The 14,540-nt window shown below is 42.4% G+C and overlaps 1 protein-coding gene across 37 annotated transcripts in view; it reads right to left on the bottom strand.

Moving 5' to 3' along the window:
* The window catches only part of LOC122553361 (calcium/calmodulin-dependent protein kinase type II subunit delta), a 336,637-nt gene that overhangs the window by 204,732 nt on the left and 117,365 nt on the right, over positions 1-14,540 (bottom strand). For all 37 annotated transcript variants that reach the window (XM_043697118.2, XM_087984279.1, XM_043697082.2 and 34 more), the window contains exon 3: positions 11,670-11,729. In XM_043697118.2, coding sequence (XP_043553053.1) covers positions 11,670-11,729 — 60 coding nt within the window. The remainder of the gene's footprint in view (positions 1-11,669; positions 11,730-14,540) is intronic.

The raw sequence follows: 14,540 nt of genomic DNA on the forward strand, positions 1-14,540 counted from the left end.
CGGGGAGGCAAGAGAGAGAGAGAGAGAGATACGGGGAGGCGAGAGAGAGAGAGACGGGGAGGCGAGAGAGAGAGAGAGACGGGGAGGCGCGAGAGAGAGAGAGACGGGGAGGCGCGAGAGAGAGAGAGAGAGACGGGGAGGCGAGAGAGAGAGAGAGACGGGGAGGCGAGAGAGAGAGAGAGAGACGGGGAAGCGAGAGAGAGAGAGACGGGGAGGCGAGAGAGAGAGAGAAGGGGAGGCGAGAGAGAGAGAGACGGGGAGGCGAGAGAGAGAGAGACGGGGAGGCGAGAGAGAGAGAGACGGGGAGGCGAGAGAGAGAGAGACGGGGAGGCGAGAGAGAGAGAGAGACGGGGAGGCGAGAGAGAGAGAGAGACGGGGAGGCGAGAGAGAGAGACGGGGAGGCGAGAGAGAGAGAGACGGGGAGGCGAGAGAGAGAGAGAGACGGGGAGGCGACAGAGAGAGAGATGGGGAAACGAGAGAGAGAGACGGGGAGGCGAGAGAGAGAGAGTCGGGGAGGCGAGAGAGAGAGAGAGACGGGGAGGCGAGAAAGAGAGAGAGAGACGGGGAGGCGAGAGAGAGAGAGAGAGACGGGGAGGCGAGAGAGAGAGAGACGGGGAGGCGAGAGAGAGAGAGACGGGGAGGCGAGAGAGAGAGACGGGGAGGCGAGAGAGAGAGAGACGGGGAGGCGAGAGAGAGAGAGAGACGGGGAGGCGAGAGAGTGAGAGACGGGGAGGCGAGAGAGAGAGAGAGAGACGGGGAGGCGAGAGAGTGAGAGAGACGGGGAGGCGAGAGAGAGAGACGGGGAGGCGAGAGAGAGAGACGGGAAGGCGAGAGAGAGAGAGACGGGGAGGCGAGAGAGAGAGAGAGACGGGGAGGCGAGAGAGAGAGAGAGACGGGGAGGCGAGAGAGAGAGAGAGACGGGGAGGCGAGAGAGAGAGACGGGGAGGCGAGAGAGAGAGAGAGACGGGGAGGCGAGAGAGAGAGAGACGGGGAGGCGAGAGAGAGAGAGAGAGACGGGGAGGCGAGAGAGTGAGAGAGACGGGGAGGCGAGAGAGTGAGAGAGACGGGGAGGCGAGAGAGACAGAGAGACGGGGAGGCGAGAGAGACAGAGAGACGGGGAGGCGAGAGAGAGAGAGAGACGGGGAGGCGAGAGAGAGACGGGGAGGCGAGAGAGAGACGGGGAGGCGAGAGAGAGAGAGAGACGGGGAGGCGAGAGAGAGAGATGGGGAAGCAAGAGAGAGAGATGGGGAAGCGAGAGAGAGAGAGATGGGGAAGCGAGAGAGAGAGAGAGAGAGACGGGGAGGCGAGAGAGAGAGAGACGGGGAGGCGAGAGAGAGAGAGAGACGGGGAGGCGAGAGAGAGAGAGAGACGGGGAGGCGAGAGAGAGAGAGAGACGGGGAGGTGCGAGAGAGAGAGAGAGAGAGAGAGACGGGGAGGCGAGAGAGAGAGAGATGGGGAAGCGAGAGAGAGAGAGAGAGAGAGAGACGGGGAGGCGAGAGAGAGAGAGACGGGGAGGCGAGAGAGAGAGAGAGACGGGGAGGCGAGAGAGAGAGAGACGGGGAGGCGAGAGAGAGAGAGAGACGGGGAGGCGAGAGAGAGAGACGGGGAGGCGAGAGAGAGAGAGACGGGGAGGCGAGAGAGAGAGAGACGGGGAGGCGAGAGAGAGAGAGAGACGGGGAGGCGAGAGAGAGAGAGACGGGGAGGCGAGAGAGAGAGAGAGACGGGGAGGCGAGAGAGAGAGACGGGGAGGCGAGAGAGAGAGAGAGACCGAGACGCGATATAGAGAGATGGAGGGCGGCGAGAGAGTCGGAGGGAGGAGAGAGAGAGAGTGCGCGTGGGAGGGAATAAGGGGAAGTAAGGAAGGAAAGAAAGAGGAGGGCAGAGAGAGAGCGAGAGCGCGGGATAGAAAGAGTGCGCGAGATAGAGTGTCAAATCTTTCAACTCCCTGCTTCAGTTTACTTCAAGTGTACAAAAGAAATAATCTTGAAAACATTGGGCAGAAAATTTACTGGCCATGATAATGAAAATGACAGCGAATGCAGTATTCCTTTCTGCAGGGCACTGATACTGCTCCTACCTTCTCGCCAAAAGCTCTGGTTTCAAGTCCTAATCCAGAATTTAAATAGTCAAGGAAGGCACTTTTATAATGTAGTCAACAGGTTCAGCGGTAACCTGGAAACCCGCTAGTATATGCCAATGACAAGCAGTAAAGGCATGAAACATTCCTGGTCGGCCATGAATGGAAAGTAATTACTCTGATCTACAACATGTAACAGGTGCCAGAATAACTGACTGCCTGGAAAACTGCTGGATCAGATTGGTGCCAGCAACAATGGGGTTGTTCCTATTGGAAGGGGTTCTGGGCTTGTCTCCTTACCCTAACTGTGATGCAGATCACTGCACTGTGGGTCAGAACCTGTCTTTGAACAGAGAACTGAAGTTGGTGACGAAATGAAATACAGCAGGCAGTAAAACTGCTCAAATTCACTGGAGAGGATGATGCAACAACTTCGGAAGTGATAATGAGGACTTCAAGCATGCTAATATAGATTGAGATAGTAACAACTTTGCCAAACCTAAAAAGGAAGGAAATAGTGCTGGATATAGTAAGTAGTTTTTATAAAACACATTGATAAAATAGAAGAAAAAGGTAGACAATAAAGGTTGGGGCCAAACAAACAAAGGATCTTCTTGTTGAGGTAGAGGTATTGAATGAGTGCTTTGTAATTATCTTCACTGAGGAAGTGGATCTTTCCAAAGTATCTCTGAGGAGGAGAAAGTAGAGATGCCAAAACAGATTAACAAGCAAAATGAAGATGTTGAAAGGATTTGACGTCTTCACGTATGAATGCTACTGTGGTCTACAAAACTTGCTGAGAGAAACAAGGGTGGAAATTGTGCAGGTTATGGATAGAAATTTCTAATCCTTCTTGATTTAGAGGAATTGCCATAGGACTGCAAATTGGTGTAAGTCTGGATAAAAGACAAAGGACAGGGCCATAAATCTGTCAATTACAGAGCAGTCCACCTCATACTGGTGGTGTGGAAATTTGAGGCACAATTATCAAGATCAAAATAAATTTGTATTTGGAAAGCGCAGGGCAATAAATGAACGTCAGCACAAGACAAATCTTAAGTAAATTAATTTTTAAGTAAACGACCAGAGAGGAAGGATAATAGCGGAGTAACTAGATGTCTTTTGAAAGTATACATACATAGACATCACAAAGTAGATGCTATGAAAATTGAAGCCCAAGGGATTAAAGGAATTGTATTATCAAGTATAGAAGATATCGCGATGGAATTAATCACAGAGCAGTAATGAATGGCTACTTCCCCAAATCAGGTAGAAATATTACCTTCACTTGAGAATAAAGAATCTGCTTTCAAAATTTGCAGGTAGCTCTTAACTTAGAAATAGAATGACAAAAGGTAAGATATGAACAGACTTCAGGTTAACAGACTGGTGAAATCCATCAGAGAAACAATACAAAGATAAACTGAGAGAACCTGATATGAACTAAAGAGTATGATTTTTAAAGGGTGCAGGAACAGAGATACCAATGGGTGAATACAGGTATATCTTTGAAGGTAACAGGACAAATTGAAACAGTTGGTCAAAACATAGATGAGACTTTAGTTTTACTAATACAGAATAGGTTTAAAAAGTAATAAGTTACACCATCTTTACTGAAAACTAATTAGACTCAGCTGGAGCAGTGTGTCCAATTTAGGAAGAATATCATGACCCAAAAGTGAATGCAGGAGAGGTTCACCATGGGGAATGCTGGGGTTGCTTTCCAGAGAGCAGAGAAAGAATAAGTGACGTAATCAAGCTTGTCAATTTCTCACTGAGAATTTTACTTTCAGTGGCAGAATTAAAGTGATCAACGATGGCTCACCAGGTGACGTGGAATAATTTTTCTATCTTGCTCTAAGGGTAGTTGCGATCTGGAATTGCCTGAAAGAGTTGTGCAAGGTGATTTAACATTAACTTTCAAAAGCAAACTGATTAAAAACTTGAAGGGGAGACATTTATATGACAACCAGGAAAGAACAGAAGAATGGGACCTGCTGAATAGATCCATTTCATCCATACCTTTATTACCCTTTCTCCCAACTATTCCAACACACTCCTGGTCTTTCTCTGTAAAGTCAATATCACCCAAATTTCACATTCATTTGCCCATGGCGACTGTGCTCACTGAGGTGCAATGGCTGAGCAATGCTAGAACTTGAGAATTCTCATCCTCCTTAAACATATCCAGAGATTTGCTCTCTTTATTTCCATAACCTCCTCCAGTCCTAACCTTCAAAGTTTGGTCCAATTCTGGCCCGTTGTTTGTTCTGAATCTTAACCCTGCCTTCAAATGTCAAGGCCCAAAGTTTTGGAATTCCCTAATTTGTCTGTCTCTGTAGCTTTCTTTCATCTTTTAATCCCCTTGTGAAATCAAACATCTCTGACCACTGTTTTAGTCATCTGGACATGTGAGCGAGTGCAAGTTCCCATGAAGCAATCAAGGACATTTTATTCTGTTGCAATATTGTATAAATACAACTTGCTGCCCCCAAAGAGCTTGCACAGACATTGTGGGCCAACGGTCTGCTTCTATTCATCAACTGAAGATTCACTCAAAACTGGAAGGGGATTTGTGAGTAGCCCATGAGACAGTCACAAACTTTGTCACGTTTTCAGCCTTCTGACAATCCCAACCCACCATAATCCTTTAAATCTAAAAATAAATCCAGTTACATAAAAATAATCTATTTTATCTGAACAAATTGGGAAATGATATGGTTTTCTTAAATTGGAAAACAAAATCATTAATGCATTTTATAATGCAAATTGTATTACTCATACTGGTTACTTGCGTCCTGAGTAACATGTACATGAATGGTGTCAAAAGAATTTCAGTTCAAAAGTGGAAAAATCTGGTGCAATGTTGCGCATTAGTTGCCACTTAATTTTGGTGTCCTTTTATTTTAAATCATCTAGGAACAGTTGTTACAACTTGTTAAGTCAGCAATTCTGGTCATTCGAGGTCTGGAGATTATAAGGAAATACCCCTGCCTCTCTTTCACCCACTCAATGGTGTCATGATACAATCTGAAGTCACCAAACTACTTTTCAAAAGGTTAGACTTTGGTGTATAATTAACAGAAGCTACATTTTGTGGGCTTAAAACACTTTGATTACAAGCACTTCCTGAATGCCAGCTGCTACGGTATCCATGACAACAACAGCAATCTGAAGCTCATTACAGTACATGGTTTGAAGTGCTCCCTCTTTTGTTGCTCAATCAGAAACGTACAGCATTTTCACCTACTCTCAATGCAAACCAAACCGCTCAATACAAGCGGGCTTTTATAATGTCAGTTGAGCATTTGAAGTTAATCAGTGTTGCTGAAGAATCCAGCAAAGTCAGAGACACAAGAACTGGCTAGAGATATAGAAGACTATTTTCACACCATGACACAAAAGTGAAGCATATCCCCACCTCCACAAGGACTTCAAAATCATGGGTTTCTGTGTTACTAAGTTTGGAACTACCTGATCTTGGCCATTTCCTCTTATGCTTACCCTTGCTCCAACCCCCAAAACGTACTGTTGTCTAATTCCTCTCCCATTTCCTCTCCTCCCTTTCATCTAAATTCCGTCTCCTACCCCCTCAACTCTCAAAAATGTTGACCAACCAAGCTCCACACCTGGTTCTCATGCCAGCTGATATTCTTCTCTCTCTTCAGCTCCTATCCCTTTCACCTCCATATTTGCCATCATGACCATCACCCAGTTGGGTGAGACAACACTCACCTGGGTCCATTCTTATCAATGCATTACAGCCACAGTATCATCTGCAATGGGTTTTCTTCCTGCTTCTGAACTATAGCCTCTGTTGTACCACAAGTATCTATCCCCTTGTATTTTAACACAGAACCGCAAGTGGTTAGCCATGCTTACAGTTTGCCTGTACAACTCAAAGCCAACTTGCATCTCTAAATGGAAGGGACAGTGAGTTTGCAGCCACTGCTGGAAAGAGCTAAGGAAGTGTGTTCAAGCATAAACACTCAATTGTACCACAGGGCCAAGAGTATACTGCAAGACAGAACACGGATCGGAGGAGAGAAATCCTCGCAAAACACAAGGAAGTCTTCGACACACACCATGAAGGAAATGGAAATAGTCAGCAGCCTTGGTCAATATCAGCAACGTAGTGTTGCAGGTCTGGCCACAGTAGTGCAAGAAGTTCAATCAGCTCACATAAGATGTCAGGGTCATTGAATGTATCTTCAAATGTCATATCCTTACCAATTAAGCACTAAGCTTTCACACACTACTCAATTCACCAATGGCCCTTCACTCACCTAATAAAAGTCTCTATCAAGCATGATTCAGACCTTAACTTCATCCTCATACACTTAGCTGCAAATCTCACACCCACATCTCAGTGTTTGCACACTGTTTGCTAATCACCCTCAGCAGCATCACAGAGGTTGTGGGCCCTAATGGAGCTGAAAACGTTGAAGATGACATACAATTTTACCTAATTTGCCTTTTCACATTACAATCCTCCTTCATCCAAAAGCTTTTCCCTCACCTACGCACTGATAAGATAAACCTGAATCTCTTGTTTTTGGAGCAAAACTTATATTTATATGACATTTTGACCAAAATGAAACATCCAACATACTTTGCAGAAGCATTTCACACCAAAGTAGCAGAGTTGAGGTCATGGCATTATCTCAGCTTCTCTCTCCACAGATGCTGACTGATCTGCAGAGTTCCTCCAACATCTTAAAGTTTTTACTTTGGATATCCAGCATCTGAAGTATTTTGCTTTTGAGGCAAGGTGGAGTTTGAGGTGAGTCCTGGTGTAGATACGTGGTCAGTAGTTCACTTCGGGTCAAATATGACACCAAGTGCAGACTGTTCAGTTTAGCCTCATCCAATGCCTTGAGGAGGATGCAGATTGTAGCTATAGAACAGCACTTTCAGTTGGGCTTATAGAGGAGAAACCAATTTTCTGCTCGATCAAAAACTGAATATCTGATTAGTGGCCTGATAAATCTAGAGACAATGGAGGGTTCAAAAGAGCTGGTGGTGAGGTAGAGCTGGATGCACTTGTAAAAACTTGCTGTTTTCAGATAATATTGTTCAGGCAGCGTGCAGATAGGAAATAGGTGGGGTAGGGAGAGATTGACTGAACCCTAAAGACTGTTCTCTACCCTTCTCAAAATTAAGTGCCAGCAAAGCATCGCTCCTTGCTGTTCTCAATCTTCGAGCCGAGATGTCTGACTCCTCAGTTAACCATCCGCATGGATCTATCTCCCAAATAAAAGATCTTTCCCCTGTCTCTCTCCTCCTCTCCCCAGTGCCTAGCTAATAAACAATACTACCTCTTCCATTCCCCCCCCATACAAAACCTATCACTGTCCCCTACAATCTTAGCTCCCTCCCCCTCCAAAATCAGTTTGAGATGGCAATACTCCCAGTTTTTTTTACCATAGCTCTTTGGAGTTTGTCCCAGTGTCATCTCTAACAGAATGAGGTTCACAGCACTTTCTCGGAGACCTCTCAAACTGTGCCAGCTAACATTCTGAGCAGGGAGAGGAAGTGCAAGTAACGCTACTCCTGGATTTCAATCAGGAAAAATTAGGAAAGTGAAGGCTGAATGGAAAAAGAACAATTTCACTGAAGCAATGAGGGTATCTTGAACGAGGACAAAGGTATGAGATTCTGCAAAATCCTTTATCTACACACTTCTGTTTTATGGTTCAGAATCACAGCAAGGTTGAACCAAATGCAGGAATACACCTGATCATTAGCAGTAATAAGATTGGAAAGTTTTATGTGCTTGGTGTATTTGTAACAACGTTGACATCTGGTAGACATCCATTAATTTGTTATCAATTCTGAGACAAAACTAAGGATGGATGTAAGATTTGTTTTGACCAGTAGACCTGATAGCATTGGTTGGAGGGGTCAAAACAAATATCTGGTGACTTCGTTAAGATGTCTCTGTAAACAAGCTTATGTTATGAAGAAATGGGTGTACTATACCTTTAAGAGAGCGAAAGCTAGCAGTGACAGCACCAAGTGTACTCAATAAGACACAATGTAATATGTGCTCCAGCTACTGGAGTAGCTGGTTGCCTGGAAATGGCAAAGCATATTTGAATTAGGCCAATCAGTTTAAATTATACCCAAAAACACCAAATTCCAATCAAGTTTGAATTGAGTATATTGACAATCTTAAAAGCCAATGACACAATCCAACGCTTTGGGGAAATTTGAACAGTTGGGAGGAGAACTACCACCCGACCAACAGATGTAGACTGCTAGGCAGAACTCTCTGAGAGGTGCCTGTTGAGAGAAGGAGTTTGCTCAATGCTGACTTGGGGAGCAAATCTACCGACGAAGATAAAGAGAAGATTCAACAGCTGGCTGGTTTTAAAATTTGAATTTTCCTGTAAATCGTAATCGGGAGTTTTATCGGACTAGTATTATAGATGGGAAGGTAACAGATAGGATAGAGTAAAGAATTGTAAATAGTCGCTAGTTAATTATTCTCGGTTATACTTTAAGAAATAAAGTTGTTAATTTTTACTTTAAATAGTTCTTGGCCATCGAATTTTTACAAGTTACTGCATGGGATAAATCTTTTGTGTTGCTGGTTTTAAATTAAGCAGGAGGGTTTATCCCGTGCCGTAACACTTACCCAAGTGTTTTCATATTGCTACAATACAGCGGTGATGAGGGTTGTACATTCCATCAATGGGATATGGCTGTCGGTCAGAAAAGACATTCTGCCCATCAAACAACTGGACGTTAGGGTGTCAGAATTTCAATGCCAGTGTGGTGCCAGATACTTAGGCCTGACATCTCAGTGACTGGCTGATCAAATCAAACAGTATATTCCTTTTGTTGTTTGCAATCAGAAGAGACCACACTCACCTAGCACACGTTTGCAAATGCCACAAGAAAACTTCTGTTCAAAGTAATTCTGCAACTGAGCACCACTTGCTAAAGAATTCTGAGAGTGTGCTAATAGTTTCATTTCTTTTAAAAATCTCTCATGGGATGTAGGTGCTGCTGGATAGGTCAGCATTTATTGCCCATCCCCACTTACCTTTGAGCATATGTGATGAGGTATTACGTTTTGAACCACTGCAGTCCATGTGTTGTAGATATACCACAATGCCATTCAGAAGTGAGTTTCAGGATTGTGACCCAACAACACTGAAGGAACGGTGAAATATTTCCAAGTCAGAATGTGGCTTGAAGGAAAACTTGCAGGTGGTGGTGTTCCCCTATATATACACCTCCCTTGTCCTTTATGATGCCATTGGTCATGGGTTTGAAGGTATTGTCTAAGAAGTTTTAGTGTACTTCCACAGTGCCTTTGTAGATGGTACACACTGCTGCTACTGAACATTGGTAGTGGAGAGAGTGGATGTTTGTAGTGCTAATCAAACAGACTGCTTTGTCTTGGATGGGGGTCAATATTCTTGAATGTTATTGGAACTGCAAGTTTCAGGCAGGTGAGGAGGCAGACTCACCTTCCTAATTTGTGCTTTGGAGATGCTAGAAAGGCTTTGTGGAGTCAGGAAGCGAGTTATTCACTACACGATCCCTAGGTACCAACCTGCTATTGTGTCCAAATTAATTAAATGACTAATCTAATTCAGTTTCTGGTCAATGGTAATCCCCAGCAGGCTGGAAGTGGGGGATTCATTGATGGTGATACCAATGTCAAGAGGGCAATAGTTGATTCTCTCTTGTTGGAAATGGTCATTGCCTGGCACTTGTATGGTGCAAATATTACTTTGCCATTTGTCAGCCCAAGTCTGGATATTGTCCAGACATTGTTGTGTTTGGGCATGGAATGCTTCAGTGTCTAAGGAGCCATGAATATTGCTGAACATGGTGCAGTCCAAAGAGAACATTCAAAATATTAGAAATTTGGAGGATTCTTTCTTTATGAAAACACCTTAGCCAATCAATTAATATTTGTTTCTACTAATTATAAAGAGTAGAGACTGCTCGAAATTTGGCATGATGACATTTGTCCTGATGAATGCAAGACAGAAGCTTTAATAACATAGCTTTTCTTTTCTCAAGATTCAATTATTATCAATTGTTAAATGCTGTTCTTGACCACAGTAGAAAGGGACAATCTGAGCAGTCAAAGTAATTCAAGATAAATGTAATACCTAGACAATGAATAAGAGTATAAATGTCATGAATTAAATCTCTCTCTACCTAATCTGGAATATTATTTGTGCCACACCACCCAGAGAAAAAAATTCAATTAAAAATATTGCATCTGTGTGCCCAAGAGATCTCTGATGGAAGCAACCTTTTTTTTGTTTGTACTAATTGGGCCTATCTGAAAATCAGAAGTTTTGATATAACTTCAGTCATCATTGCCACTGAATGAAGAGCAGGGATTTCAGATTCCACACTACATAGATCTAGGAGTTTGTTTCATCAAACAGAAGCTGCAAATTTTTCCTGGGTAAGGAGGAGGAATCAGTTGAGGTCTAGCTGTCCTGCCAAGCTCTGGGAGCTGCCTCCTTGCTCGTCAGCTACACAACTATTATTCCAGGTTAACTTCAACTATCAGCAAGACACCTTGCAATTCTAAACACACTTAGGAGAAAATGAGGACTGCAGATGTTGGAGATCAGAGTCGAGTGTGTTGCTGGAAAAGCACAGCTGGTCAGGCAGCATCCGAAGAGAAGGAGAATTGACATTTCAGACATAAGCCCTTCATTGAAACATACTTCGTCAATCTGAGAAGATAGCAGAGGGCGTATCCCAAGGGTCTTTCATTGTGATGAGGTAGAATAAATGTGACAAATATAGTCAGCTTAAAAATAATCTAGATAGGGGCTAAAATTAAACATTTTCTCAACTCCTCCACGAACGGTCAAGTTTTACACTTCAAAATCATGCACCCAATAAAGAAAACACAGGCTTAGAATGTAATACACACACCACAAAAATGTACAGGGCAAATATAGTTGCAATGTATACATGACCAGAAATGCAGATAAATAGTGTTTATAACACTAACGTATGAAACTGTTTCATTATCCATAACTGAAGGATATAAACAGCAATGTTACTCCTTCTTTGAAAGAACACTGCTGATTACAGTAATTACAGCAATAACCACAGGCTCTGTCAGACTAACATTTCTCAACATTTAAAATGATTCCATGCCACCACCTGGGATGCACTGGGATTTATAAATTATTAGCTTCTAATTTCTTTTCAAAACGAGAATCCCCAGACACCACCTAAATGAAACCAGGTTTATTTCCCCCAAATAGGGGTGGGAAGCAGCTATTAATGTATCATGATTCCAATAACAGCTTCAACAGAATACCATTACTGGAACCTACGAAAATCTACTCAAAAGATTTTTAATTAGAATTCATGCACCCTATAGATTTGATATCCCAGGGGGTTCATGAGAATTTAAGATTTCTTTTTGGACCGGAAACTCCGCACACCCTAACTGATAGTCACCAGGAATTTTGGAGCTAACAATACCAAGATTTAAACTATGCTGAAATTTGTGAAAATAAGTTTATTTTAAAACAGAAGCAACATTGTTTTTTTTTCAAGGCAACTGAAACTTTAGTAAGATAAACACACATACCAATGTTTGGATGCTTTAAAAGTCGGCAAATCCGGGCCTCTCTTTCCAATTTCTGGTGATCTGAAGTAAAAAGAATAAAAATGTAATTTAAATTGACAGATAGAATATGAAGAATAATTCCAAGTAATGTAAAATCAAAGTCAAGTTTACATGTGGAGAAGAAACCTATGGCTTCTATTCCATTATCTAAATTGGAACAAACTATACTAACTGTTAACTATAATGTCACAAGTGCAAAACCGCATAAAGGAAAACATAAAAGTGGGATACAGTCTTCTACAGAATTTAACTTCAAAAAGCTGAAAAAAGGAAGGATAGGGAGGAAAGGGAAAAATAACCATTAATATTATTTGCATTCCTTTCTGATAAACATACATCATATGCATCAACCAGCTTTATCTAGTCAGATCTTGGCTTCCTCCACTGTTCCAGGAAAACCTTTTGCAAACCTACCACTAGCTTTTCTACAAGATGCTTTATGGTCTACCTTGAAACGGAGTTCAAATAATTTCTTCCTCGCCATCACTTGCATTTTCATAGGCAGTAAGTGCTGGAAACTCCAATAGTGTTTCCTACTGGTACCTGGCAGGTGGAGTGGCCCACACCACTGCCATATTCCTGGAGTTTAGAAACCTTTTTCCACTTTGCCAGATTATCTAGGCTTCCCTCTCACAGACTTCCAAAATGCTCTTGAAGGAACACTTTAATTCATTTGACATCTTGCAACAATGCCCAAATAAACAAACAGGCATTGAAGTTAAGTCTAATACAAGCTCATAAAACTGTCAAACAAAATGAGCAGTCTGCTTCACAGCTGTACAAATGACTTACATAGCTGAATCCATTAGTGAGTGCTAGAACTCAGCCAGACATTTATACCTTCAAATCTTTTCTTGAACAGGTTTTCTTTAATCGTTTTTCAATTGTGCCTGAATTCACTGACAATCATATGAACATTCTTCAAAGAGAAATTGGAATAGAAATGAATAGCATGAACATATTAGAGACTCGACAGCGTCAGGCTCGAGTTCTATAATTAGCAAACTGGGTGAATGGAGATGCAGGGTCCGGGGCAGCATGGGAGATGAGGTTATGGGCGGAGACAGGAGAGGGCGAGGGAGACCAAAGTGAGGGTGGTGAGGCATGGAAGGGATAATATTGAGGACTGAACCAAGTTTTGGGCCAATATCAATGGAGATGGGCCTTTTAACCTGCTCTTCTCTCTTGCTAGATTGACATGGGAAGATTGTGGTCCTGGCATGAATCTACACTCAACACAGGCAAATTGGCTGACTTTCCAAAGTCAGGATGTGAATGGCTAGACTGAAGCTTCCCAAATGCAAATAACAATTCAACCTAAATTATTACAATGATCAACATCTAAAATAAATGAATCTTCATTCTGTACACGTAAAATACTGACCTCTTTCTAATCCAAGAACACAGAGAATTAGCAAAACCTAATTGCCATATTGATCCCAAGGATTAACTGCTGTTTCAACAGCAATTACTGAAGTGCTTCTGCCTCAAGGGCAGATTCTAGCTTTTATTTTCAATTAAAATCTTGTTAAAAACAAGGTTAAAGAAACTGAACAATGTATCATGTAGCATTTACCATAGGACAAAAGAAAAATCCAGCATTTCACAGAGATTTTAAAGGCAAATCAACATGGTTCACATCATCGACCTCTCGAGGCTGACTATAACTTTAGAATTTAGCGTAAATTAACAGAAATTCTGAAGCTGTGGTCATTCGCTGCTTCACCATAGATTGCATCTTGAAGACCCCACCAGCAGACTTGGCAATCAGCAAAATCAGGCAAGACCTTCCTCTTTTCTGCCCTCAGAATGCTGTCAAATACTCAAGTTATGCCTAATCTTTAAAATAACAATCTGAGCAATAAAGGCATTGATCAGAGCCTGACAAATACCTATTTAACACGTGCTTTTAAACATCTCCATTACTATTGGCTTGAAGTTTTAAACTAGATTTGCTAAATAATTAGAAAACAAACTTTTTCTGAAGTTTTCATACTCTACCTTAACACTTGGCCTATGTTGCAACTTCTATTTCGCTCTCCTGCAATTTCTTTTTAAAATGTGATTTGAGCTTTCCATTTTCTGCTTGCCTGTCTGAGAGAATTCTATAATGTGATAGGCAGATTGGACAGCTTGATGACACCATGGTTAGGTTTTCCCTTGTTGGAGACACTCATTGCCTGGCACGTGTGGGGCACAGATTTCCATCAACAGCTTTCTTTGGGGTCAGTGGAGAATGCAATCACTTCTCCAATGACCAGAAAACTGAGCCGATATGTCAAGTGAACCTACAGAACAAAACTGACAAATACTTCAATGCAACATCAACAAATCCACACAGGTAGGGTCACAATAAAAGTGTGTGCAGTACACAGCTTTCAGAGAACAACAAAATACATCCGAGCTCTCAAATGCTGAACTAGGAATGGCAGCTGAGTGATCAGAACTGCACTTAATCAAGAAAGTTGACCAACCTTTACTGTTTTATCCAAAAAACCAAAAGAACAGCAGATGCTGAAAATCAGAAATAAAAACAGAAATGCTCCCAAAGTTGCTGATTTATTGAAGCAATTTGTTTTTGTTTCACTGTTTTCAACCTAGGTCTGAAAAGGTTATTGCTGAGTAGTGTCACAAGCAGCAACCATTATGATGATACCATATGGACTTGTGGCATACAAGAGCTTAGCATCTCAGAGGTATAAGTTTTAACATCCAGATCCTCCTCATTGATATGATATGCATCGCTACACAGACAATATTACCTGTAACTAGTTGCAAATGTGCAATATTAAACTACTACTTGTTCAGCGGTCTTAAAGAATGAGGGGAGTA

Source organism: Chiloscyllium plagiosum, unplaced genomic scaffold (genome assembly GCF_037043375.1).
Source record: "Chiloscyllium plagiosum isolate Xiang-an unplaced genomic scaffold, Cpla_swu_hap1 HiC_scaffold_1, whole genome shotgun sequence".
Taxonomy (NCBI): Eukaryota; Metazoa; Chordata; class Chondrichthyes; order Orectolobiformes; family Hemiscylliidae; genus Chiloscyllium; species Chiloscyllium plagiosum.